At 39.6% G+C, this 26,944-nt stretch overlaps 1 protein-coding gene across 1 annotated transcript in view; it reads left to right on the top strand.

Annotated features, from left to right (window-relative positions):
• Nucleotides 1-26,944, top strand: part of BBS2 (Bardet-Biedl syndrome 2) — a 134,455-nt gene that overhangs the window by 20,266 nt on the left and 87,245 nt on the right. Inside the window, exons 2-5 of the mRNA XM_053700300.1 lie at nucleotides 9,297-9,422; nucleotides 22,508-22,735; nucleotides 23,136-23,261; nucleotides 26,552-26,614. Of these exons, the coding sequence (XP_053556275.1) occupies nucleotides 9,306-9,422; nucleotides 22,508-22,735; nucleotides 23,136-23,261; nucleotides 26,552-26,614 (534 nt within the window). The 5' untranslated portion in view covers nucleotides 9,297-9,305. The remainder of the gene's footprint in view (nucleotides 1-9,296; nucleotides 9,423-22,507; nucleotides 22,736-23,135; nucleotides 23,262-26,551; nucleotides 26,615-26,944) is intronic.

The following is a 26,944-nucleotide window of genomic DNA, read 5'->3' on the forward strand; positions in this document are numbered from 1 at the left end:
GGCCATATACATTACATATAAATAATGAGGCGTTACCATGTTCAATTCCAAATATAATGTATCTCCCCCCCGGATCCCTTTCCTGTACTATGATTTTATATTTAAACTTCTTAGAGAATAAAACCGCTACCCCTCTCTTCCGGTTAGGTCCAGGAGCAGCAATTACCTCTCCTACCCATTTACATTTAAGTTTCACCATTTCTGCCTCTTGCAAGTGTGTCTCTTGCAAGAGAGCTATATCTGGGGTTTTTTTCTTTAATAGTTTTAAAATTATAGACCTTTTGGCTGGAGAGGTTATCCCCCCCACGTTCCATGATACTAAGTTAACCATTGCAGTTTCTGGGTCTTAAAACACAATAAAAAAAAAAAAAAAAAAAAAAAAAGGAAACAAAACCAATCAAACATCCTAACATAATTTCCTATTATAGAACCTTCTAAGTCTTTACATAGCTGGGCCATACCACTATACCATTTACAGCATAATAAAAAACCTAATATTGTAGAAGCCAACACTTTATGTTTCCTTATAGGGACTTAATATATTCTTTGGCTTCTTGCGGAGATTTTAATGTAATATTTTCATTATTATGTTTAAAACATATTTTGGCGGGGTACATGAGTCTGGCCTGTATGCCTTTGTGTATTAGCGTTGTGCAAAAGGGTGACATTTCTCTGCGTTTTATAGAAGTTTCATTAGAATAGTCCTGGAATAACAAGATTTTCTCTTGACCTATCATTAATGGGCATTTTTGTCTGAACTGTCTCATGATTGAAATTTTATCTTGAAAATTAAGATATTTTACCATAATGGCCCTAGGTTTATTTGTGCCATTACTATCTACTCTAGGGGAGCCTAGTCTGTGGGCCCTTTCTACCAAAAAGGACACATCTGAGGTTTGTAAACCCAATAACGTTGGTAAATCTTTGGCAGTAAATTTAATTAAATCTTGGTATTGAGGGATATCTGGGAGCCCTATTATTTTCACGTTATTCCTACGTGCGCGATCCTCTAGCTCTTCAACTTTAAATTGCATATTTTTGATTATATCCTGTTGTGTTTTATATAACTTATCCTGCGTGGCTACCTGATCTTCCAGGTCCGAGATTCTCATTTCTGCTTCCCCTAACCTGTTGGAAAAATGTCTAATCTCTTCAGTAAGACCAGATATCTCGGTTTTAATTGCATTAAGTTGGGGTACTATTAATTCAGAAATTTGCTGTAATAAATTTTGAGTGTCAAAGTTACCCGCTTGTAGTACCTGACCCTCCATACTCTGTTCCATATCAATAAGTTTTGATTTTTTCTCACGTTGTTTAGGTGGCATTGCTGGCGATTTAACCTTTGCTGAAGTGATAAATCTCTCCATTAAGGGAAAGAAAATTGGGAACTAAAGTGAAACCTATTATTCTGTTTCTTAAAAAACATTAAGCCTAGATACCTAGGTTGTGAAATTTGTCAAAAACAAAACATCCTCACAAAAAAATAAACACGTGTGAACTTAACTATAAAGAAAAACAAGTGAGTAATCTATACTGGAGTGAACAAGTGAGAGAGAAAAAAAAAAAAAAAAAAAAAAAAAAAAAAAATTCTTTCAAGAAAAACCTATTATGACTTTATCTTTGTGCTTATGACGCCAAGCAAAATTCAGACTATTCTCGTGTAAATGCACTTGGGAGAAAAAAGAAAGAGAATAAGGAAGAAAAGTAGAGTAGGGGACATGTGATGCAAACAAAACACTATTGTTAGGGCCTATACAGACCATCGGGCTACTATCTCTAAGTACACTATCTGTTCCTATCAGGAAACAGCAGAACAAATAGCTTTACTTATATGTTGTTATATCACATAGTCTGCTGTGTTGTAGCCAATAAACCAACATTCCATCTTAACAATCTTAACAATAAAACAATTTTGTAGCCCCAATACATGTATTGTATCGGGTGGTTATATACACATAAAGACCAAAAGACAAAAAACAAGAAAAAACAATAGAAAAAAGGAGAATCATATATTAGCTGTTAACTGTCCGTATTCTGGACACGTCCATATAACAACTCAGTTGTGCACGAGTATAGAGCCCCCTTTTTTTTTTTTTTTTTTTTTTTTTCTGGGCAGTCTATTCAAGATTCTCTATCACTTGTAAGTTGCAGCAGGGGAATTTCCTTTCCTTTAATAGCTTGATATGTATATCCCCACTGCCGAGTCTTCCATATAGTCTATTAAGGCTGACCAGTGGCTATGCACCACTAAATACAATACAGATTTGCTGTCATAAAAACAACAGAGCGTGAAAATTTCTTGTATGTCTCTGCTCCAACCCTTTATTTTATTTGCCTCATTTCTTCTTTATCAAGTCCATGGCTTATGGCTAGTGACTATCAGCCAGTTACTTCTAAAACCCAAGTCCCGGTTTTAATCACCCAGGTTTTATTGGACTTGTGCCTCCTGACGCAACCTGCTCAGATGTACTCAAAAAAAGCTCCAAAATATCTCACACAGCTTTGTCTCCAAAGTTCCCCCTTTTTACTGTATAGTGGGTTTATATAAGAGGATTGGTCTTTAAGCAATACTTATGCCAGGGTTTCTGAGAAATACACCTTATCTTATCTTATCTTTGACCTTTCTGGTGAATGTAGAATTTAAGACAGGCCTTACTTTCTGTGTTTGCTTCAACCCACTAAATGTCTTAGGTACTTGCACCAGCTATAACCACACACAGGTTACCAAAGTAAAGGTCTATGATTCATTTTTAAAAACGTTCCCAAACAAGCATACAGTGACACAGGTGGTGACAGATATTTTTATCAGGTACTTGCGCTTTTCCTCCCAGATTTTCTGGTTCACCGCAGAGATGCTCCTTCTCACTTCACCGGCACCTCCCTATATCCAGCACCAAACGTGACGCCTCACGAGCGATCCCGGCAGGGGGGTGAAACCGGCCTTGTAAGACTGTCTCACTGGTTCCTTGTAACACTCTGCACCTTACTTCGCGGTGTTGCGGTATCTCTCAGGTACCTCTAAGTCCGTTCCCGGACGTATTCCTGCGCACAAAAAAAACTGCGTCACCACCCGGCTTGCCTTGGTCACTGAAAGATTTTTTTACTGCTTGTGGCCGATGCCAGCCGGCCGCTGGTGGCAAATGTGGCTTCCGTGCAAACTCTCTTCAGTCCTTCCCTAGCCGGTATAGTGTTCCACGGCTATAGGGGTACTCTTTGCGGGGTAGATTGAAAAGTTTGCTCTTCTTACTCGAGCTGTAGAGCGCGCGCTCCTGCACCACACTCCTCCCACCGGAAGCCAAATTTGGATAGTTTTAATTTAAATCAGATTTTTTTTTACTTAAATAGGATTGTTTTTTTTTAATAAAATGTTTTTTGAGGAAATATCTATTTAAATATAGTTTTCTACTTAGATACATTATAATCCAACAGTTATTCATCCTAAAATAAGGATTTGTTTTTAGTTCTGTAGCATAAGGCTGTATATTCGTTGGCTGTAATGTTTAGCACTGGATGGGCTATCCGTCTGACACAGTACTTTCTACAGCTGCTACTCAGTACTTATTACAGCTGGTAAGCAAAGTGGTTTGGGTGCTTGACAGGTAAGTATGCTTACTGGCACTCACATAGCCCGCAGGCTATCAGCAGGTTCATTTTGTAATGCTACATCATAGCCAGGGGACTTTTATATAGCAGATTATTCAATAAACACTGATGGCTCCATGTACTAAGCAGCGAATGTTGCTCCAGAGCCCTTGCTTCCCGCAATGTAAAAAGCAGTGGTCATTAGACCGCTGCTTCTTACACCCTATGCCACCTCTGAGGTGGCAAGGTAATATCACAAAGAGCTTGCTCGCTCTCAGTAATTGACAATCCCTTCTATCACGCGATTGAAGAGGAGGGCATTACACGCTCACTTAGCCTATAATGATATATACAGGCAGCGAATGCTGTTAGTCCGCTGCCTGTATGTAGCAAAGGCGAGCAGACAACTTCTCGAGTTGAGAAGCTTGTCCACTCGCTCCTTCGTACATGGAGCCCTGAGAATTAATTATTGCCTATGGTTAAAGCACATTATGAGACAATAGGGACTTCTGTTGGTTTTAAACAGCTCATTTATTTTATATATTTATATCTGGAACTTTATTTTAATGCTGTTCAGTGCTCATAAGGTCTTCTTACAGCAGTTTTGAAATTTGTACAGAGCGCATCGGCTTCTCTCACATAGGAAGGGGAGCTAATGTGCTCTACAGTGACATGCTCCATTTGCATAGTGCTCGGGATATTACATACGGCTGTGCTATGGTAACACTGAGGGGGTATATATATATTTTTTCTCGACCTTTGCTTAGCTGATGCACATTGCTGGGAACACACTCCTCCTTAGGTTCATAGCGCTCCTTGCATGGTTGATCTTATATAGTACATCAGAAGCAGTTAGGCACTGAGGGAAAGCTGTACAGTGCTGTCTGCCTGCTGTCTGTGTAGTGCCTTAGTAGGATCACTTTGTCTTCAGATCTTCACCACTGGTATCTGTTGTGGGGCCATGAGATTGCTACCTTGGGTAGTCTCTGCTCCTTTTGGGGCTGGCTGGTTTTGGGTTAGTTTTGACCCCTGTGTCGAGTTTGTGTCTTGGGGGGCAAGGTTTCCCTGTCATCCGTCTTCCCTTGGGAGACTTTTTTTCTCTGGGGGTGTGTTCCTTTTGTCCCTGGTTCAGGGATGGAGATGCCCTTGGAAATGGACTTCTGGGTTCGGTGTTCCTTTAGTGGTGGGACTCTGCCCATATTTCTGGTCACACTCTTTCAAGGTGGCTGGTGGTGTTCCTCCCTATCGTTCAAGGGGGGGGTGGGACTGTCGTTGACAGGTGTTTTTTTTTCGTGTGTGGGCGGTCCTCGTTGCAGCGGTTCTGTGGTTGTGGAGGACGTTCCTTTTTATCTCAGGATCCTAAGCTGTGGTTCTTGTAATCTTTTGACTTTTCAGCTGTCTATGTTTCTTTGGATACAGTGGGTCCCTATTGAAGTGCTCTCTGAGCTCTCGGGGGGTTTGGATCTCTGATTTTTCCCTCCATGGTTTTGTCTAGGAACTTGGTTTTTGCTGGTTCCGTTTCTCTTTGGTTCCCTACAGCTGGGGAGCTGGACGAGGTTTTTTTTTCTCTTTTCTCTGTGGCTGCACTATAGCATGCTACTTAGTCGTCTGTGCGGTTTTCTGTTCTCAAGATTCTTTTTGTTCTCTTTCGGTCTCCGACTGTGTTGTGTTTGACTGCTGCTGCCCTTTTTTCTGGTGTTTCGTGAGGTTTTCTGGAGTCTCCCGAGCTAGTCTGCTTTGTCTTTTGGAAGACAGGGTTCTGGTTCAGTTCTCCCTCTCCCTTGCGTTTTCCTTTGGGGAGTAGTTGGTCAGGGTTCCCTTATGGGGACGTGTGTAGGGGATTGGCCGTTGGGCGATAGGGTGCTCGAGTTCTGTTGGCTCGGTGGTGTTGCGTGTGGTTGTTACCCAGGCTAGGGACTGTCGTTTGTGTCCTTGGGGCCCTTTTTTTTCATATTTTTGCTCCCTGCTTTTGGACAAAGCGGGACTTTTTTTAATTATGTGATGTGGTTCAGTCCTGGTACCCTCAGATTGTGCCGCCTCTTACCCTCCTGTTCATGGCATTCAGTGTCCTCTTTGGCTTGGGTATAATTTTCCCACAAGTAATGATTGCGGCTGTGGACTCTTTTTCCATTAGGAAGAAAAACATAAATTATGCTTACCTGATAATTTCATTTTCTTCCGGGGGAAAGAGTCCACAGCCCCCCGCCCGTTTTTTGATGCGTTTTTTCGTGTATAGTCTTCTGGCACCCTTTCACCTTGATATTTCTTCCACTGATCCTTGTTCTTCGGCAGAATGATGGGGATAGAGGAAGTGGGAGGAGTATTTAAGCTTTTGCCTGGTGTGTCTTTGCCTCCTCCTGGTGGCCAGGTTCTTATTTCCCACAAGTAATGAATGCGGCTGTGTACTCTTTCCCACAGATGAAAATGAAATTATCAGGTAAGCATAATTTATGTTTCTCCATCGTCATCAAAATAAGGTAACGACAAAAGTCCCATATTAGTTACTCTGTACCGTACTTATACTTCATGTAGGTATTGTATTTAACTGTCTTTCTCTCCACCTGACACCGAGGCAGGCATGACAGTGCCATTTTAACTCTTGCAAAGCGAACTATTACTTTTAGTGAATAGTACCTCGATGGATAGGAAACTAGAGTCTTTTCTCAGAAAGGCTTTTATTCAAGAGGGTTATTTGCTTAAACCAGCTATTAGTATTGCTTGTGTAGTGGCTGCTTCTACTCTTTTGTGTGAAAATGTATCCAAACAGAGGTCAGATGATTCAAACGAAAATATTTTCATTGTGGTCTTAAGCTTGTTTTGTCTGGGAATGCATTGATCTGTGATGCTATTGCTGATGTTATCAAACTAAATGCCAAGAGCATATTGGCGGTGTTGACAAGAAGAGTCTTGTGGCTCAAGTCTTGGTTTACTGACATGGTTGCCAAATCCAGACTTCTTTCTCTTCCCTTTCTGTGTAAGATTTTATTTGATGCCATAATGTCTACCATTACTGGAGGGAAAGGAGCTTTTCTTCCTCAATACAGAAAATCTAAAGGAAAGAATAGAACTCCAAATAATTTTTGTTCCTTTCGTCAATCAATAAACCAAAGATCCTCTTTCTCTTCTCAGAAACAAGAGTCATCAAGACCTTCCTGGAAGTATATTCCTTTCTGGTACAAGGCTTAACACTCTAAGAAGCCTGCATCCTCTTCTAAATCTGCACAAAGGTATGGCCCCTGATTTAGATTCTCTTTTGGTTGGGACAGATTATGCCATTTTCAGAAGGCCTGGTCTCCATCTGTTCAGGATCCTTTGGTGCTCAACCTAGTATTTCAGGGGTACAAAATGAGTTTAAGATCAAGGGCTCCCAGAGGGAGGTTTCTCCTGTCCCATGTTCCAAAGAACCCTGTGAATGCTTTTTTTTATTATTGTGTTTGGAACTTAGAACACCTGGGAGTGATATTTCCAGTTCCAATTTCAGAACAAGGGGTTTCATTCCAAACTGTTTATAGTTCCAAGAAGGAAGGAACTTTCAGGCTTATTCTGGATTTGAAAACTCTAAACACATCTCTAAGGGTGCCTCCATTCCAAATGGAAACAATTTGAACCATTCTTCCTCTAGTCCAGTAAGGACAGTTTATGTCCACAAAAGATTTGAAGGATGCTTTCCTTCACATTCCTATTCACAAAGACCATCATCAGTTTCTTTGCTTCGTTTATGGACAAACATTTTTAGTTTGTTGTTTTACTATTTGGTCTAACTATGTCTATTATCTGTAATTTGAGCTTAAGGTATTTCTATCGCTCCATACCTGGACGATATCTTGGTTCAAGCTCCATTTTTACCTTTTTAGCAATATCTTACACTAACAAGATTTTGTTGTTTCTTCACAGTCATGGTTGGAGAATCAATATTCCAAAAAGCTCTCTTACTCCACACACCAGAGTTTATTTTCTATGAGTCATAATAGACTAGATAGCAATGAGGTTTTCATTGACAGATCAAATAAAAATTAAATTGCATTCTTCATGTGCAAAACTGCAGTCTATTCCCAATTTGATTGTATCTTCATGCATGGAGGTTCTGGATCTGATGATTGCTGCATCAGAGGTGATTCAATTTGCTCGTCTCCACATGAGACAACTTCAACTGTGGGGCAAGGACTTCAATCATCTCTCTCCTTTTGTATCCCACTAGAAGAAATTCTCTATCCTTGTGGATAAACAACCGGTCCTGACGAGGCCCCTGTTTCGCTCAGCATTATGGGGCGAAACGCGCGTCGACTTTCTTGAAAACAGCTATCACTGCACCTGTACCTGTGAATGAAGCAGCTGGCCAAAGCCTGCCCGGGAATTTCAAAAAACCAAACTGAAGAAGCAAGCCTGGATCTTGCGGTAATCAAGTGGTTCCTATAAACCGCCTGGATACGGTTTACATACAGAAGCAAAACATACACCGGTAAATCTGTGTCCCCAGTGAGCAGGGAGACGCGGTTGTGAGAGGTGAGACAAGGATGTCAGAGGCTCATGTCCCGGTCCGTTCGTCAATGATACTGTGACTTTGTTTTCCCGGATGTTTGCTGCAGTACGTTAACACAGGTCTGCTGTATTGTTTCTGCTTTTCACCAATGTAAGATGTTCTATCTGCTATCAAGTAATAATAATGCCAAGTTCAAGTTAACAATAGAGGACGCTTTCACCTCGGTTAACCCTAATTAACGAACATATGTTTGCCAAAAGGTTTATCTCAGCTGGATTACAAAGTGATACAAATTGTTGCTAAAGTATAACATCAGATTTCCTCCATCAAAGGACTCATATGGTCTTTATTAAGGACTTTGTTCTGTCACTATCATAGAGGAATTGATACAAGATTTGTTGTTGTATTTTATTAGTTAGTTACCTGTAGATCACATGTTCTAAACCAGTCTGTTTGCAGCATTTAGTTCAAAAAATATGTGTGGTAATATATCATTTTGCTTGGTATGTTTTATTAAAAATCCACTGCAGTGGTGCATTTTAGAGATGAAAAGCATTTTTAGCTGTTTATTTTTTGTGTTGGCAGCTTCTTGCAATAAACTAGTTGCATGTGTTTGAATCTGTGCATGTGTAGTTCATTTTTTGGATTCTGTGCTACCCTGCAGCCGTACATTTCTAAGGAATTGGATTAAATGGGTTTTATATTTTGAGTGCTGAAATCCCCTACTTTATTTAATGGTATCTCATATAGCTCTACCATTTCTCTTTATCTACATAATACTGGATTAAATTTAAATTTTAGGGGTCTGCACCACGTCTGATTTTAGCTGACCCTAAGTCATTCGAGATATATATACATATAAATTACCGGAATAAAATTCCTGTGTCTTTGTATTAAGACAGGTTCTGGATCCTTTTGTTTTTCTTCCACACTTTTGTAAACTTATATATATATATATATATATATATATATATATATATATTTATATATATTATATAGCTATGTAAAAATTAGATTTTTATAGAAAATGTTAGATACGTTTTCTGTTGATTTGTTATTTTTAAAAACTAATAATTAATAGAATAAAAATAAATTCAATCTTCAGTTTTTTTTGTGCTTTTTTTTAGTTCATTATGATCACAGAATGTATCGAAAAGGTTTTTGCTTAAACTTGCTTTCCGTGTACTTTAAGTATATTCCATTTTCACTGTTTCAATCCTTTTTTTCCCCCCAGGGACTCACCATGCTTGTTCCAATTTTTACTTTGAAATTGAATCACAAAATCAACCCGCGCATGGTCACAGTCGGAAAGTATGATGGGATTCATCCTTGTCTCACTGCAGCTACACAAGCTGGAAAGGTAAATAATATTCCATAGGATGTGTCACTATTACTTAGAAAATTGTGTCTAAACACATGAATACATGCTTGTGTGTAAAGGTAAATGTTGTACGCATTACTGCATGTCACATGACTATATGTATATATGTGCTGTAACATGTTTAAATAACTGTGCATATACCTCTATTGGCTATGCAGGTTAAAAATGTATTTCTTCATAAATTTGGATTATATAGGTTGTTGCGTCACATGTTTATCTATATATTTTACAGGTTTGTACATGCAGTATATTATGAGCAAAAAGGCTGTGATCTCTTGTTAAAAAAACCCCCCATAAAATACTATGCTCTCATGGATTTCAAACAATTGCAAACACAATAAAGGTTTATCCAAAAATGTTTTTTGTTAAATATATGTGTGGCACAATTATTGGCACCCCTATGAATTCATATGAGAAAAATATATTTGATGTATATTCCCATGCATAATTTACATTTTTTAGTACACCTGGGTGAATAGGAACAAGACATTGTTCTACCATGACTTCCTGTTTCACAGGGGTATAAATATGAGTTAACACATAGGCCAAATTTCCTTAGTCATTCATCATATTGGGTATGACCAATAGCTGTGATGTGCGGCAAAAGGTTGTTGAGCTTCACAAAATGGGAAGTGGCTATAAGAAAATAGCAAAAGCATTGAAAATGTTAATTTCCACCATCAGAGCAATAATTAAGAAGTTACAGTCAACTGGAAAAATTATGAATCAACCTGGAAGAGGAGGTGTGTCTATATTGTCTCAACACACTGTGAAGAGGTTGGTTTGAGTGGCTAAAATATCTCCAGGGATCACAGCTGGAGAATTGCAAAAGTTAGTTACGTCTTGGGGTCAGAAAGTCTCCAGAACTACAATCCGACATCACCTACATCAACGCAAGTTGGATGGATTTCAAGAGAAAAAGCCTCTACTCTCATCCAAAAACAAACTCAAGAGTCTTCCGTTTTCCAGACACAACTGGAACTTCAAATGGGATGAGGTAGGGTTGGCGCACACAGAGAGGTAGCCTTATGGAAAAGTACCTCATACCCATGGTTGAATATGGTAGTGGCTCTTTAAGGTTTTGGGGATGTTTTTCTGCCAGAGAACCTGGACATTTTGTTAGGATTCATGGCATCATGGACTATATCAAATAAGAAATGAACACCTTACTACCTCTGCCAAAAAGCTTAAAATGGGCCATGGTTGGATCTTCCAGCAGGGCAATGATCCAAAACATACATCAAAATCAATACAAAAATGGTTTACTGACAAAATCAAGGTCCTGCCATGGCCATCCCGTTTCCCTGACTTGAACCCCATAGAAAACCTGTGGGGTCAACTGAAGAGGAGAGTCTACCAGCGTCAACTTAAATATTTGAAGGATCTGGAGAGATTGTGTTTGGAGGAATGGTCTCAGATCCCTTGCCATGTGTTCTCCAACCTCATCAGCATTATAGGAGAAGACTTAAAGCTGTTATCTTGGCAAAGGGAGGTAGCACAATTTATTGACTAAGAGGGTGCCAATAAATGTGCCACATATACATTTAACAAAGATTATTTTTTTTTATAAACCTGTGCTGTGTTTGCAATTGTTTAATATCCGTGAGAACTGAATATTTTTTTATTTTTTTTTGTTAACAAAAGATGAAAAGGTTAAACAATAAAGACACAGTCTTCTTTGCTTATATTTATCAAGGGTGCCAATATTATTGGAGGGCACTGTACATTGTGTATGTGGTAAATGCTGCAAATGAGCCTAAGTGGTGTTTGATTATTCCTACATAAAAACACTAAGGCCTAGATTTGGAGTTTGGCGGTAGCCGTGAAAACCAGCGTTAGAGGCTCCTAACGCTGGTTTTAGGCTACCGCCGGTATTTGGAGTCAGTCAAAAAAGGGTCTAACGCTCACTTTTCAGCCGCGACTTTTCCATACCGCAGATCCCCTTACGTCAATTGCGTATCCTATCTTTTCAATGGGATCTTTCTAACTCCGGTATTTAGAGTCGTGGCTGAAGTGAGCGTTAGAATTCTAACGACAAAACTCCAGCGGCAGAAAAAAGTCAGTAGTTAAGAGCTTTCTGGGCTAACGCCGGTTCATAAAGCTCTTAACTACTGTGCTCTAAAGTACACTAACACCCATAAACTACCTATGTACCCCTAAACCGAGGCCCCCCCACATCGCCGACACTCGATTAAATTTTTTTAACCCCTAATCTGCCGACCGCCACCTACGTTATACTTATGTACCCCTAATCTGCTGCCCCTAACACCGCCGACCCCTATATTATATTTATTAACCCCTAACCTGCCCCCCACAACGTCGCCGCCAGCTACCTACAATAATTAACCCCTAATCTGCCGACCGCAAAGAGCCGCCACCTACATTATAGCTATGTACCCCTAATCTGCTGCCCCTAACACCGCCGACCCCTATATTATATTTATTAACCCCTAATCTGCCCCCCTCAACGTCGCCTCCACCTGCCTACACTTATTAACCCCTAATCTGCCGAGCGGACCGCACCGCTATTATAATAAAGTTATTAACCCCTAATCCGCCTCACTAACCCTATAATAAATAGTATTAACCCCTAATCTGCCCTCCCTAACATTGCCAACACCTAACTTCAAACATTAACCCCTAATCTGCCGACTGGAGCTCACCGCTATTCTAATAAATGTATTAACCCCTAAAGCTAAGTCTAACACCAACACCCCCCTAAATTAAATATAATTTTAATCTAACGAAATAAATTAACTCTTATTAAATAAATTATTCCTATTTAAAGCTAAATACTTACCTGTAAAATAAATCCTAATATAGCTACAATATAAATTATAATTATATTATAGCTATTTTAGGATTTATATTTATTTTACAGGTAACTTTGTATTTATTTTAACCAGGTACAATAGCTATTAAATAGTTAAGAACTATTTAATAGCTAAAATAGTTAAAATAATTACAAAATTACCTGTAAAATAAATCCTAACCTAAGTTACAATTAAACCTAACACTACACTATCAATAAATAAATTAAATAAAATACCTACAATTACCTACAATTAAACCTAACACTACACTATCAATAAATGAATTAAAGGGACATGAAACCCACATTTTTTCTTTCATGATTTAGAAAGAGAATGCAATTTTAAACATCTTTCTAATTTACTTCTATTATCTAATTTGTTTTATTCTCTTGATATTCTTTGCTGAAAAGCATATCTAGATATGCTCAGTAGCTGCTGATTGGTTGCTGCACATAGAAGCTTCATGTGATTGGCTCACCCATGTGCATTGCTTTTTCTTCAAATAAGGATATCTAAAAAATGAAGCAAAATAAATAATAGAAGTAAATTGTAATGTTGTTTAAATTTGTATGTTCTATCTGAATCATGAAAGAAAGTCTTTGGGTTTAGTGGCCCTTTAAATACAATATCTACAAATAAATACAATTAAATAAACTAACTAAAGTACAAAAAATAAAAAAGAACTAAGTTACAAAAAATAAAAAAATATCTACAAACATTAGAAAAATATTAAAACAATTTTAAACTAATTACACCTAGTCTAAGCCCCCTAATAAAATAACAAAGCCCCCCAAAATAAAAAAAAATGCCCTACCCTATTCTAAATTAAAAAAGGTCAAAGCTCTTTTACCTTACCAGCCCTGAACAGGGCCCTTTGCGGGGCATGCTCCAAGAAATTCAGCTCTTTTGCCTGTAAAAAAACACATACAATACCCCCCCCCCCAACATTACAACCCACCACCCACATACCCCTAATCTAACCCAAACCCCCCTTAAATAAACCTAACACTAAGCCCCTGAAGATCTTCCTACCTTATCTTCACCTAACCAGGTATCACCGATCCGTCCTGGCTCCAAAATCTTCATCCAAGCCCAAGCGGGGGCTAGACATCCATCATCCGACGGCTGAAGAAGTCCAGAAGAGGGTCCAAAGTCTTCATCCTATCCGGGAAGAAGAGTAGATCCGGACCGGCAACCATCTTCTTCAAAGCGGCATCTTCTATCTTCATCCGATGAGGACCGGCTCCATCTTGAAGACCTCCATCGCGGATCCATCCTTCTTCTCCGACGACTAGACAACGAATGACGGTTCCTTTAAATGACGTCATCCAAGATGGCGTCCCTCGAATTCCGATTGGCTGATAGGATTCTATCAGCCAATCGGAATTAAGGTAGGAATATTCTGATTGGCTGATGGAATCAGCCAATCAGAATCAAGTTCAATACGATTGGCTGATCCAATCAGCCAATCAGATTGAGCTCGCCTTCTATTGGCTGTTCCGATCAGCCAATTTCTTGGGGCATGCCCCGCAAAGAGCCCTGTTCAGGGCTGGTAAGGTAAAAGAGCTTTGAACTTTTTTAATTTAGAATAGGGTAGGGCATTTTTTTTATTTTGGGGGGCTTTGTTATTTTATTAGGGGGCTTAGAGTAGGTGTAATTAGTTTAAAATTGTTTTAATATTTTTCTAATGTTTGTAGATATTTTTTTATTTTTTGTAACTTAGTTCTTTTTTATTTTTTGTACTTTAGTTAGTTTATTTAATTGTATTTATTTGTAGATATTGTATTTAATTCATTTATTGATAGTGTAGTGTTAGGTTTAATTGTAGGTAATTGTAGGTATTTTATTTAATTTATTTATTGATAGTGTAGTGTTAGGTTTAATTGTAACTTAGGTTAGGATTTATTTTACAGGTAATTTTGTAATTATTTTAACTATTTTAGCTATTAAATAGTTCTTAACTATTTAATAGCTATTGTACCTGGTTAAAATAAATACAAAGTTACCTGTAAAATAAATATAAATCCTAAAATAGCTATAATATAATTATAATTTATATTAGTAGCTATATTAGGATTTATTTTACTGCTAAGTATTTAGCTTTAAATAGGAATAATTTATTTAATAAGAGTTAATTAATTTCGTTAGATTAAAATTATATTTAATTTAGGGGGTTGTTAGTGTTAGGGTTAGACTTAGCTTTAGGGGTTAATACATTTATTAGAATAGCGGTGAGCTCCAGTCGGCAGATTAGGGGTTAATGTTTGAAGTTAGGTGTTGGCGATGTTAGGGAGGGCAGATTAGGGGTTAATACTATTTATTATAGGTTAGTGAGGCGGATTAGGGGTTAATAACTTTATTATAATAGCGGTGCGGTCCGCTCGGCAGATTAGGGGTTAATAAGTGTAGGCAGGTGGAGGCGACGTTGTGGGGGGCAGATTAGGGGTTAATAAATATAATATAGGGGTCGGCGGTGTTAGGGGCAGCAGATTAGGGGTACATAGGGATAATGTAAGTAGCGCCGGTTTACGGAGCGGCAGATTAGGGGTTAAAAATAATATGCAGGGGGCGGCAGAATAGGGGTTAATAAGTGTAAGGTTAGGGGTGTTTAGAATCGGGGTACATGTTAGGGTGTTAGGTGCAGACGTAGGAAGTGTTTCCCCATAGACAACAATGGGGTTGGGAGCTGAACGCGGCTTTTTTGCAGGTGTTAGTTTTTTTTTTTAGCTCAAACAGCCCCATTGTTTTCTATGGGGGAATCGTGCACGAGCACGTTTTTGAGGCTGGCCGCGTCCGTAAGCAACTCTGGTATCGAGAGTTGAAGTTGCGTTAAATATGCTATACGCTCATTTTTTGGAGCCTAACGCAGCCATTCTGTGGACTCTCAATACCAGAGTTATTTTAAAGGTGCGGCCAGAAAAAAGCCAGCGTTGGATACGCGGGTCGTTACCGACAAAACTCTAAATCTAGCCGTAATAGAATTTATATTTGATAATATTTAAAGGGACATAGTATATATTTTTTCATCCGCCTAAAATATGTTTTTCAAAATATATTACCTTTTTTGAGTAGATGGTCATGTGTTGAAAATAATAATAAAAAAATAAAAAAACAACTAACTTTCCTTGTAATGCTTAGGTGACATGTGGACATGTCCCTATACACACATAAAGCTGAGGTAACTTACAAACCAGATATATATTTTAATTTATCTTCATCATATATTTGTTACTGAAACTCAAACATTTTGAGAGATATGCCCATTTCTCAAGCTGCTCACATTGGATTTGTAGCACTATAGCATTAGCTAGTTCTTTTTGTGTGTAAAGAATATCATTAGACGCAAAAGCATAGAAAGAGTGGGATTGCATTAGTAGATGCAAACAGGCACCCTTACTAAAAACAGAATAACCGTTCCCTTTTTAAAGAGATTCCTTTTTAACTAATAAACTGCAATAAGAGCCAAGGTTTTTTAGAGATTGCTTAGAGTATGTGTTATATCCTTCTGCACGCAAAAGGCAAAGAAGCCACAAATTATTTAATATGTAGATGGCAGTGGATCACCGTTTAGTACCATGTGTGTCTGCATTGCAAACAAATTGATGCGTGTATTTGACACTAAATTGAAAAACAAGTGCATTTATTGAAAGCAAGATTTTCCTAGCTGAATATACTAATTACTTTAGAAGTTACTTTCTAAATTAAGTACTGTGATATACATAAAATACACTGTTTCCATCTAAAGGGGAGGAGAGTCCACGGATTCATTCATTACCGTTGGGAATTAAGAACCTGGCCACTAGGAGGAGGCAAAGACACCCCAGCCAAAGCATTAAATACCTCCCCCAGTTCCCTCATCCCCCAGTCATTCTTTGCCTTTCGTCACAGGAGGGTGGCGGAGTTTCGGAGTAGTCTCTTATGGAGGCTAGTACTCTTCGCATTGGGACTGGAGTTTTAAGTAGAATATCAGCCTCTCAGTGAGAACCTGGGCGAAAGTTAAAGTCCAGAGATGCAGGGAGAGTCTTTCTGCAAAACCATTCCGACTCATATTAACGGCTCCATAAGCAGGGGCGGTCCTGCCAGGCATTCCATGTGACTGGGTGTGGCTATCTATCCTCTCTGTTGATCTGTAACAGTCCAAATGACAAACAGCACTGTACCTGGTGCCAGTGATATAGGGGCAACTGCAAATACCCCTCAAATCACAAAAAACAAAGTCCACAGCACACAGTCTCAAGAATATTCTTAGTTATTTATTCCAGCATCATGGCAAAATGACAGGCTGTCTTTTGCTATGATGCTGGAATAAATAACTAAGAATATTCTTGAGATTGGGTGCTGTTGATCTGTGGCTTAGGAGACGTAGCAGTTTCTGTAGTCCGGGTCCTAGGAGGTGGTGAGTGCCCCGGCCATTGGTGGTATAAAGGTTTTTTATAAATAAAGTTAGTCTACCCAAACACGCAAGCGATGGAGGACTCTGATGCGTTGGAGTGCTCTCCTTCCTTAACAAAGTCTCATTCCTGTGTTTATTGTGAGGTGGTTCTGGTAGATCAGCCTGCTCAACTTTGTTCCACATGCCTTGATAAAGTTACAACATCTAAATATAAATGAATGTCTAGTACTACTGAGCTGTCCACCTCTGAGGGTTCTTCGTCCCGGGAGGTGCGTTCCCTTCATTAATTTCCGATTGCACATACAGTGCCCCGGGGTCCAACCGTTACTCCTTCAGGAGAGATTCGTTGGCCGTCAGACTTTGCGGACCAACTGGAATCGGCTTTTTCGAAAGTGATCCATGCCTTACCACGTTCTGCTAAGCGCAAGCATAGGGTTTATCATAGCGGCCCGGCCCAGGGTTTGTCCATGCCGATGGCTGATCCAGAGGCTCTTTACGATGACAAGGCCCACTCTGACTCTTCGGAGGAGGCCCCTTCTGGGTCAGAGTCCGTGTCATCTAAACCTCCGGCGGCGGAGGAGCCTGGTTATAGGTTTAGGATGGAGAATCTGCGCTTTGTGCTACAGCAGGTGCTTGCTACTCTGGAGGTTCCGGAACCTAAGATACCGGAGGAACCTGCAATTCCTAAGTTTGACATGGTAGTGCCTCAGTCTTTCCCGGTTCCCGTTAAGATGGCAAATATTATTAAAGGGTTAGAAATTATTCCCATTTGACGCTAATTAAACTATATTAGTATAATGACTCATATAAATGCAATTAAATGAAAGTTTTTTTTAAAAAAAAATTAATCTTTTACATACCTTATTTATAGCAATAAACTATCATGAATTGAGCAGTAATGATCGCCCATAAAATGAGGCATGGCTCATGTAAATCCAGCATCCGCCCCCCATCCAATGGTGAAGCGGCTGGATCCCTTAATTTCAATATTGCCTTCAGTCAACATCATATTCATCAGTATTGGAGGGGCAGCTTGAGCTTCACACAGGAAAATCAGAGGAGACAGGGAATAGTAAAATAACCTTAGCTGAGACTAGCTGTGCATGACTTTGTCCCAGTTCAGCCCTGCAATAACTAAAGCGGCGTTTATACTAGAATTCTTCCCTGCCCGTGATTTAGTGCATCTTTGCTTCAGACTTTGAATACAGCAGCAGTGTGAAAGCTCTGTTTATTTAAACTGTCCGGCTTATCTCCCCTCTCCCTTGCTGTGTTTAATTGATTAGAGAGGGCTCCAATTCCACATGAAAGCAAACACAGCAAGAGGGAGGGGGAGATGAGTCCGACAGTGTAAATAAACAGAGCGCTCATACTCGCGCTGTAAATGTAAGAAGCACAGATGCATTTCATCACAAACAGGGAAGAATCGTAACATACAATCTGTTGATGCCGGCTGTTTTCTGAGATACTGTGAAACAAATCTGTTAGGTGGCTAGAGATGCCGCTCTAGCATACTAGTACCTTGTGTTCCTGTCTCCTCTCAGTAGACTGCTGAAAGCGGTGCTGGAGACAGGGGGGCGAGTCTGCGCATGTGTTATCAATGTAAATGGTTTTATTTGCGCATGCGGGCCGCAATGATGTTTCTACCTAGGTAGAACATCGTATCAGGCTGCATAATAGTAAGTAGAAAATGGGTTTGGCGCAAAATTAATTTTTCAATTAAAATTTCAAGAAATAGAAAGAAAACTGTACAAAGGTCCCAATTACAAATGGCTTTATTTTGAAAAGAAGTTTTGAATGAGTTGAAAATATTTTTTGGGTTTACTATCCCTTTAAGAATGAATGGGAGCGATTAGGGTCGTCCTTTTCCCCTTCTTCTTCTTTTAAAAAGCTGTTCCCCGTTCCAGACTCTCAGCTTGAGCTGTGGGGGACCATCCCTAGGGTGAATGGGGCCATTTCTACGCTTGCGAAGCAGACGCCTATTCCCCTCGAGGATAGTAAGTCGTTTAAAGAGCCCATGGATAAAAAGCTGGAAAACGTGTTGAGAAAGATGTTTCAGCACACAGGGTTTGTTTTTCAGCCAGCAGCGGCCGTTGCGGCGGTCACTGGAGCTGAGACATATTGGTGTGAATCCCTGTGTGAAATGGTCGAGGGGGAAACATCCATCGACAAGATACAGGAGAAGATTAAGGCGCTGAAGGTCGCAAATTCTTTCATCTGTGATGCCAATATGCAAATTATTCGCCTGAATGCCAAGGTGTCAGGTTTTTCTGTTTTAGCGCGCAGGGCTCTGTGGCTAAAATCTTGGTCTGCGGACGTGACCTCTAAAGCAAGGCTGTTGTCCCTGCCTTTTCAAGGAAAGATCCTGTTCGGTCCAGGATTGGATTAGATTATATCCACGGTTACGGGAGACAAGAGAGCTTTCCTACCGCAGGATAAGAAAGCTAAGCCTAAGGGATCTACTTTTCGTCCCTTTCCTGCGGAAAAAGGCCCAGCGCCAGCAATCTTCCGCGAAAGCGGACCAGTCCAAGAAATCTTGGAAGCCGGCTCAATCTTGGAATAAGTCCAAGCAAAGCAAGAAGCCTGCCAAGACGAAATCGGCATGAAGGGGCAGCCCCCGACCGGTTTCCGGATCACGTAGGGGGCAGATTATCTCTATTCTCAGACGCATGGTTGCAAGATGTTCAGGACCCTCGGGTGCTAGAAGTTGTCTCCCAGGGTTACAGGATAGGGTTCAGATCCCATCCGCCCAAGGGCAGATTCCTCCTGTCAAACCTGTCTTCAAGACCGAAGAAGTGAGAGGCCTTTCTAGAGTGTGTGAGAGATCTCGCCTCTCTCGGGTTATCGTACCAGTACCCCTAGCCGAAAATGGTCTAGGGTACTATTCCAACCTTTTTGTGGTTCCAAAGAAGGAGAGCACGTTCCGCCCGACTCTGGACCTAAAGTGTTTAAACAAGTTTCTGAGTGTTCCATTGTTCAAAATGGAAACAATCAGATCTATTCTGCCCCTAGTTCAAGAGGGGACAGTTCATGACGACTATAGACTTGAAGGACGCTTACCTTCATGTGCCAATCCACAGGGACCACTTCAGGTTCCTAAGATTTGCATTTCTGGACCAACACCTCCAGTTTGTGGCCCTTCCCTTTGGTCTGGCGACGGCCCTGAGAGTCTTCACGAAGGGTCTGGGGGAGCTGCTTGCAGTGGCCAGATCCAGGGGCATTGCGGTGGCGCCTTACCTGGATGACATCCTGGTTCAGGCGCCATCGCTCAGCCTTGCAGAGGATCATTCAAGGGCTCTTCTTCTTCTGCTCCAATCTCACGGTTGGAAGAAGATCAACTCAGGAAAGAGTTTCCTGGTTCCCAGCAACAGGGTGGAGTTCCTGGGCACGATAATAGACTCTATGTCCATGAAGATATTTCTCACAGATTAGCGGCGCAGGAAGCTTGCGTCCACCTGTCTTGCCCTTCAGTCCCCCTCAAGCCCATCGGTGGCTCAGTGTATGGAGGTGATGGGTCTCATGGTGTCAAGCATAGATGTCATCCCATTTGCCAGGTTCCACCCAGGATGGCACAAGGAAAGTGGTCCAGGAAGGGGTCTCTCCTTCCGATCAACATCCTAGAACTACGAGCAATCTACAATGCTCTGAAGGCATGGCCTTCTCTGGGGTCGGTCAGTTTAATCAGATTCCAGACTGACAACATTACCTCTGTGGCTTACATCAACCATCAGGGGGGTACAAGGAGGTGTGGACAACTGGGAAGCGGACTTTCTCAGCAGACAGTCCTTCTCTTCACCCCGAGGTGTTTGCAGAGATTTGTCACAGGTGGGGAATGCTGGAGATGGATCTCATGGCGTCCAGACTCGATTGCAAACTACCTCGATACGGGTCGAGGTCCAAGGATCCCCAGGCAGAGCTGATAGATGCCTTAGAGGTTCCTTGGGGATTCGGCCTAGCTTACATTTTTCCTCCGTTACCACTTCTACCGCGCATAGTGGCACGCATCAAACAGGAGCGGGCCTCGGCCATTCTGATTGCTCCTTCGTGGCCGCGGAGGATGTGTTTTGCGGATCTGGACGGGATGTCACAGGGACCCTTTCAGCATCAAACTCTAGATTTTGAGAGGCTGACTGCGTGGAGATTGAGTCTTAGCCAAGAGAGGCTTTTCTGAAAGTGTGATTGATACTCTCATTCAGGCAAGGAAGCCAGTCACTCATCGCATCTACCATAAAGTGTGGAGGACTTGCTTGTCCTGGTGTGAGAGCATGGATATCCTTGGCATAAGATGAAGGTATCCAGGATTCTGTCCTTTCTCCAGGATGGCTTGGAGAAGGGTCTTGCCACTAGTTCCTTGAAGGGACAGATTTCGGCATTATCAGACTTGTTGCATAGGAGACTCGCTGAGCTCCCTGACATACAATCTTTTGATCAGGCTCTGTCTAGAATCAGACCTGTCTTTAGGCAGTCGGCTCCGCCTTGGAGCTTAAACTTAATCCTTAAGGTTTTGCAGAGGGTTCCGTTTGAACCTATGCATTCCATAGACATTAAGGTTCTGTCCTGGAAGGTTCTCTTCCTGTTGGCTATTGCATAGGCACACAGAGTATCTGAGCTAGCTGCCTTGCAATGTGACCCTCCATATCTGGTGTTTCATGCGGATAAGGCTGTACTGGGTTGGGGTTTCTCCCCAAGGTGGTGTCTAACCGTAACATCAATCAGGAAATGATTGTTCCTTCTTTGTGTCCTAACCCTTCTTCTTCAAAGGAGAGGTTACTTCATAACCTGGATGTGGTTCGTGCCTTGAAGTTTTATCTTCAGGCTACCAAGGATTTAAAACAGTCTACATCTCTTTTTGTGGTGTATTCTGGGAAGCGCAAGGGGCAAAGGGCCTCTGCTACTTCTTTGTCTTTTTGGTTGAGGAGTATGATTCGCTTGGCTTATGAGACAGTGGGACATAAGCCTCCTCAGAGGATCACGGCTCATTCAACTAGAGCTGTTGCTTCGTCTTGGGCCTTCTAGAATGAGGCCTCCGTGGAGCAAATTTGTAAGGTGGCTACCTGGTCCTCCTTACACACTTTTACAAGGTTTTACAAGTTTGACGTTTTTGCTTCTGCGGAAGCTGTTTTTGGGAGAAAGGTTTTGCAGGCTTTGGTGCCCTCTGATTAGGGTCTGCCTTTTTACCCTCCCGGTTTCATTCAGTGTCCTCTAGAGCTTGGGTATATGTTCCCAACAGTAATGAATGAAGCCGTGGACTCTCCTCCCTTTTAGATGGAAAACATAAATTATGTTTACCTGATAATTTCATTTCCATTGAGGGGAGGAGAGTCCATGGCTCCCGCCCGTATCTCCGATGGGTGGACCTAAATTTAATACTCTTCTGGTACCATTTATACCCTGATATTTCTCCTACTGTTCCCGGTTCCCTCGGCAGAATGACTGGGGGATGAGGGAAGTGGGGGAGGTATTTAAGCCTTTGACTGGGGTGTCTTTGCCGCCTCCTGGTGGCCAGGTTCTTAATTCCCAACAACAATGAATGAAGCTGTGGACTCTCCTACCCTCGATGGAAATGAAATTATTAGGTAAGCATAATTTATGTTTTGCATTGAATTGGAATAGGTGAATTAGCTTGTATGCTTTGCAATAGAATTCATGTGCTATGTTTAAATGTTTTTTTTTATTTTAAGGGTAGGGACACCTTTCTTTATCTTAGTATGTATCTGTATGTTTCTGATGTATCTGCCTTGGTCAGTAATTACGGTATTCTGCACCGTAAACCTGTTTTTTGGTTCTCTATTTAAATTTTACAATAATTTTACCACTGTCTTCTCCTGACTGATATTATTTTTACATACAATGCTCTTTAGGTATTTATCCATAATCCTCATACTCGCAACCAGCGAATATCTGCGCACCGTTTGGTGCAGAGCAGCCAAGACTCAGATGTGTCTCTTCTGAATATTAATCAGAATGTCACCTGTCTGACAGCTGGAGTTCTGGATCCACAGCTAGGCTATGACTCGCTTGTATTGGGAACACAGACAAATCTCCTGGCTTATGATGTACATAACAATTCGGATCTGTTCTATAAAGAGGTGACTAGTCACTAATGCAGTTCTGCACATTATCCCTAAGCATTTTAATCTTTGTATATTATAATGTTGGTTGCAATTCTCATTAGTTAATACATGTAGTATAGTTCAACAATGTTTGTGACTGATGATCTTGGGAATGTTAATTAAATCCCAGGCTTTCTCATCTCACTATGATGGACCTCCACAGTAGTGTGTGCACCCACTACGTATATATAAATATTAAAAATAGTTGTATGGACTGGGCCAAAAGGGCAGTTGATTACAGTTTTAATCACTTGACTCAAACCAGCCTACTTTTAAGATAATTTGTCCCCTAGCAATCTGCCTTTTATTTCCCAAACACAAGTCCTGTCAGCATGGTATGCTGGGTGCATAATTTTTGTTTCTTGTACATTTTTAGATTGCAGATGGAGCAAATGCTGTGGTACTAGGTAACCTTGGAGATATTGCATCACCCATTGCTCTTATTGGCGGTAACTGTGCTTTGCAGGGATTTGATTGCAGAGGAAATGACATTTTTTGGACGGTAAGAATTAAGATATGTATGCTTTTACACAAACACACTTATATACTTTCAATATTTTGCAAGGCCAAAGTTATTTTAGGGTTGATAAGGTATTTATAGATGTAGTTATATATGTCTGTGTTTTACATTTCCTTTGGAACTGGTGGGCACATATACTTGTGCCTTATTAAAGGGAAGTCAAGTCCAAAATAAACTTTCATGACTCAAATAGGGCATGTAATTTTAAACAACTTTCCAATTTACTTTTATCACCAATTTTGCTTTGTTCTCTTGGTATTCTTAGTTGAAAGCTAAACCTAGGAGGTTCATATGCTAATTTCTTAGACCTTGAAGGCCGCCTCGAATCTGACAGTTTTTCACCACAAGAGGGCGTTAGTTCATGTGTTTCATATAGATAACATTGAGAAAAAAAGGGGGGGGGTACTAAGGCACTACTAAGTTGTAAGACCAGGAATATGGTTTTTATTATTAAAGAACAGCTTTATATTTTAGCTGAAATAAAAAATATTTGTGTTTCTATAGGGGTGCTGTGTACACATATATGAACCAACTGAAATCAGTAAAAAAATGATAATAAAGTACACCTTAACAGCACACGCATTCCTGGAAGTTTATGTAGAAGGGTAAGATAGTTCAAGACTATCACTGGAGGAGCATAAAGCTTAAATAGAATAAAAATTAACCTTTGATAGATATGTTTAAAACAACGACATATGGACAAACATTTAAAATTACGTCTGAATTATTTATGTATAATATAAGTATATAAAGGCAGGGAGAAGGGGGGATTGAGGCTCAAACAATGGCATCAGGACTGAGATATTCTGAATAGGTTTTATATTTACCTAAACGAGTCAAACACTAGTGTAGTTTATAGTTATATTTATATATTGGATAGAGTCTAATTAGCACAATATATGTACGCCTAGGCTTTATATATCACTGACTGGGTTGGTTATATAATATATATGGCAACTTGTGTGCCTGGATACAATTTATGATGGTCCAATAGTTGATTTACAAATTGGTGTTAATTACTTCAACAAAATTTATAACAAATAATTCTAACTGTGTCAGTTAAAATACAACCCCTTAAATATTTTGTGGTAATAATATGCTAAGGGTATAGAAAGTCCTTATTGAATATTACTTAGGCTCTAATGTTACTCACTGTAACTATAAGAGGTAAAAACTTTTCTCCTAGATATTTGTATCGTTAGTAATGATTTTTATATCCAAATAATCTCTATATTGGAAGATTCGCTTTATTGTGAATTAATATTACCGGTTAATAGTAAATATATTCCAACGTTATTACACGTGCCTATATTGCAGTGTGTCCACAGTCTCTCATTGATTACCACCACAAGTTAACAGTTAACATATACCGCCATTCTTACACGTGCATATATTGCAACGTGTCCACACTCTCTCTGCTTAAATAGAAGTTTGTATAGATAGCGGTGAAGGTTATATAGTAAGCATTTTACACTTGCTAATAAATATAGCGTGACCGGTACAATATTATTTAGCCCATTGTGCAATATATGCACGTGTAAGAATGGCGGTATATGTTAACTGTTAACTTGTGGTGTTAATCAATAAGAGACTGTGGACACGCTGCAATATAGGCAAGTGTAATAACGTTGGAATATATTTACTATTAACCGGTAATATTAATTCACAATAAAGCGAATCTTCCAATATAGAGACTATTTGGATATAAAAATCATTACTAACGATACAAATATCTAGGAGAAAAGTTTTTACCTCTTATAGTTACAGTGAGTAACATTAGAGCCTAAGTAATATTCAATAAGGACTTTCTATACCCTTGGCATATTATTACCACAAAATATTTAAGGAGTTGTATTTTAACTGACACAGAATTATTTGTTATAAATTTTGTTGAAGTAATTAACACCAATTTGTAAATCAACTTTTGGACCATCATAAATTGTATCCAGGCACACAAGTTGCCATATATATTATATAAGCAACCCAGTCAGTGATATATAAAGCCTAGGCGTACATATATTGTGCTAATTAGACTCTATCCAATATATAAATATAACTATAAACTACACTAGTGTTTGACTCGTTTAGGTAAATATAAAACCTATTCAGAATATCTTAGTCCTGATGCCATTGTTTGAGCCTCAATCCACCCTTCTCCCTGCCTTTATATACTTATATTCTACATAAATAATTCAGACGTAATTTTAAATGTTTGTCCATATGTCGTTGTTTTAAACATATCTATTAAAGGTTAATTTTTATTCTATTTAAGCTTTTTGCTCCTCCAGTGATAGTCTTGAACTATCTTACCCTTCTACATAAACTTCCAAGAATGTGTGTGCTGTTAAGGTGTACTTTATTATCATTTTTTTACTGATTTTAGTTGGTTCATAGATAACATTGAGCTCACGCACGTGAAGTTACCTAGGAGTGAGCACTGATTGGCTAAAATGCAAGTCTGTCAAAAGAACTGAAATAAGGGGGCAGTTTGAAGAGGCTTAGATACAAGGTAATTACAGAGGTAAAACGTGAATTATTATAACTGTGTTGGTTATGCAAAACTGGGGAATGGGTAATAAAGGGATTATCTATATTTTTAAACAACAAAAATTCTGGTGTTGACTGTCCCTTTAAAGTAGCTAAATTTCTCTAAAGTGTCTCCACAGTTGCATAGCCCTGCCTTTCCTTCTGACATCCTTTATGTTTCTTTTACCTTTTTAAAGTAGGGTAGTGGTAAATATGGTTGACTTTTCTTGCTGTGTATTTACCCTATTTAAAGGGACAGTCAACACCAGATAATCCCTTAATTACCCATTCCCCAGTTTTGCATAACCAACACAGTTATAATAATATACGTTTTTCCTCTGTAATTACCTTGTATCTAAGCCTCTGCAGACTGCCCCCTTATTTCAGTTCTTTTGACAAACTTGCATTTTAGTCAATCAGTGCTCACTCCTCTGTAAATTCACGTGCATGAGCTCAATGTTATCTATATGAAACACATGAACTAACGCACTCTAGTGGTGAAAAACTGTCAAAATGCATTTAGAAATTAGCATATGAACCTCCTAGGTTTAGCTTTCAACTAAGAATACCAAGAGAACAAAGCAAAATTGGTGATAAAAGTAAATTGGAAAGTTGTTTAAAATTACATGCCCTATTTGACTCATGAAAGTTTTTTTTTGACTTGACTATCCTAAGATGTGCATTTTATTGTACCTAGAACTCAGATAATGTGTAGCTAATTGTGCTGTTCCTTGCATCTTTTTTAGGTTACCGGAGATAATGTACGCTCATTAGCACTGTGTGACTTTGATAGTGATGGAAAGAAAGAGGTAGGTCTTTTTTTTATTAAACCATTTGAGGCTTTACCAGATTGGTATTGTGAGTTTCCAGTCCATAAGCTCTAGCTACATTTTCTGTTCAACCTTCTTAAAAAATATTTAATTGTCACACAAAATTAAATTTTAAGGAAAGTACTCTTATTTCTCCGGCTGATAATGTACTACTAATATTATTGGTGGATATTAGTGCCTTATATTCTTATATTACAAATTAGCAAGTGTTTCATTGTGTGTATTTTCAGCCTAGTGGGATACTCTTAATAAACTATTTCACTGCGTCTGTCTATCCTCTTATTGCTGGGGTTACTATGAAATAGATGC

This window comes from Bombina bombina, chromosome 1 (assembly GCF_027579735.1).
Source record: "Bombina bombina isolate aBomBom1 chromosome 1, aBomBom1.pri, whole genome shotgun sequence".
Classification (NCBI taxonomy): domain Eukaryota; kingdom Metazoa; phylum Chordata; class Amphibia; order Anura; family Bombinatoridae; genus Bombina; species Bombina bombina.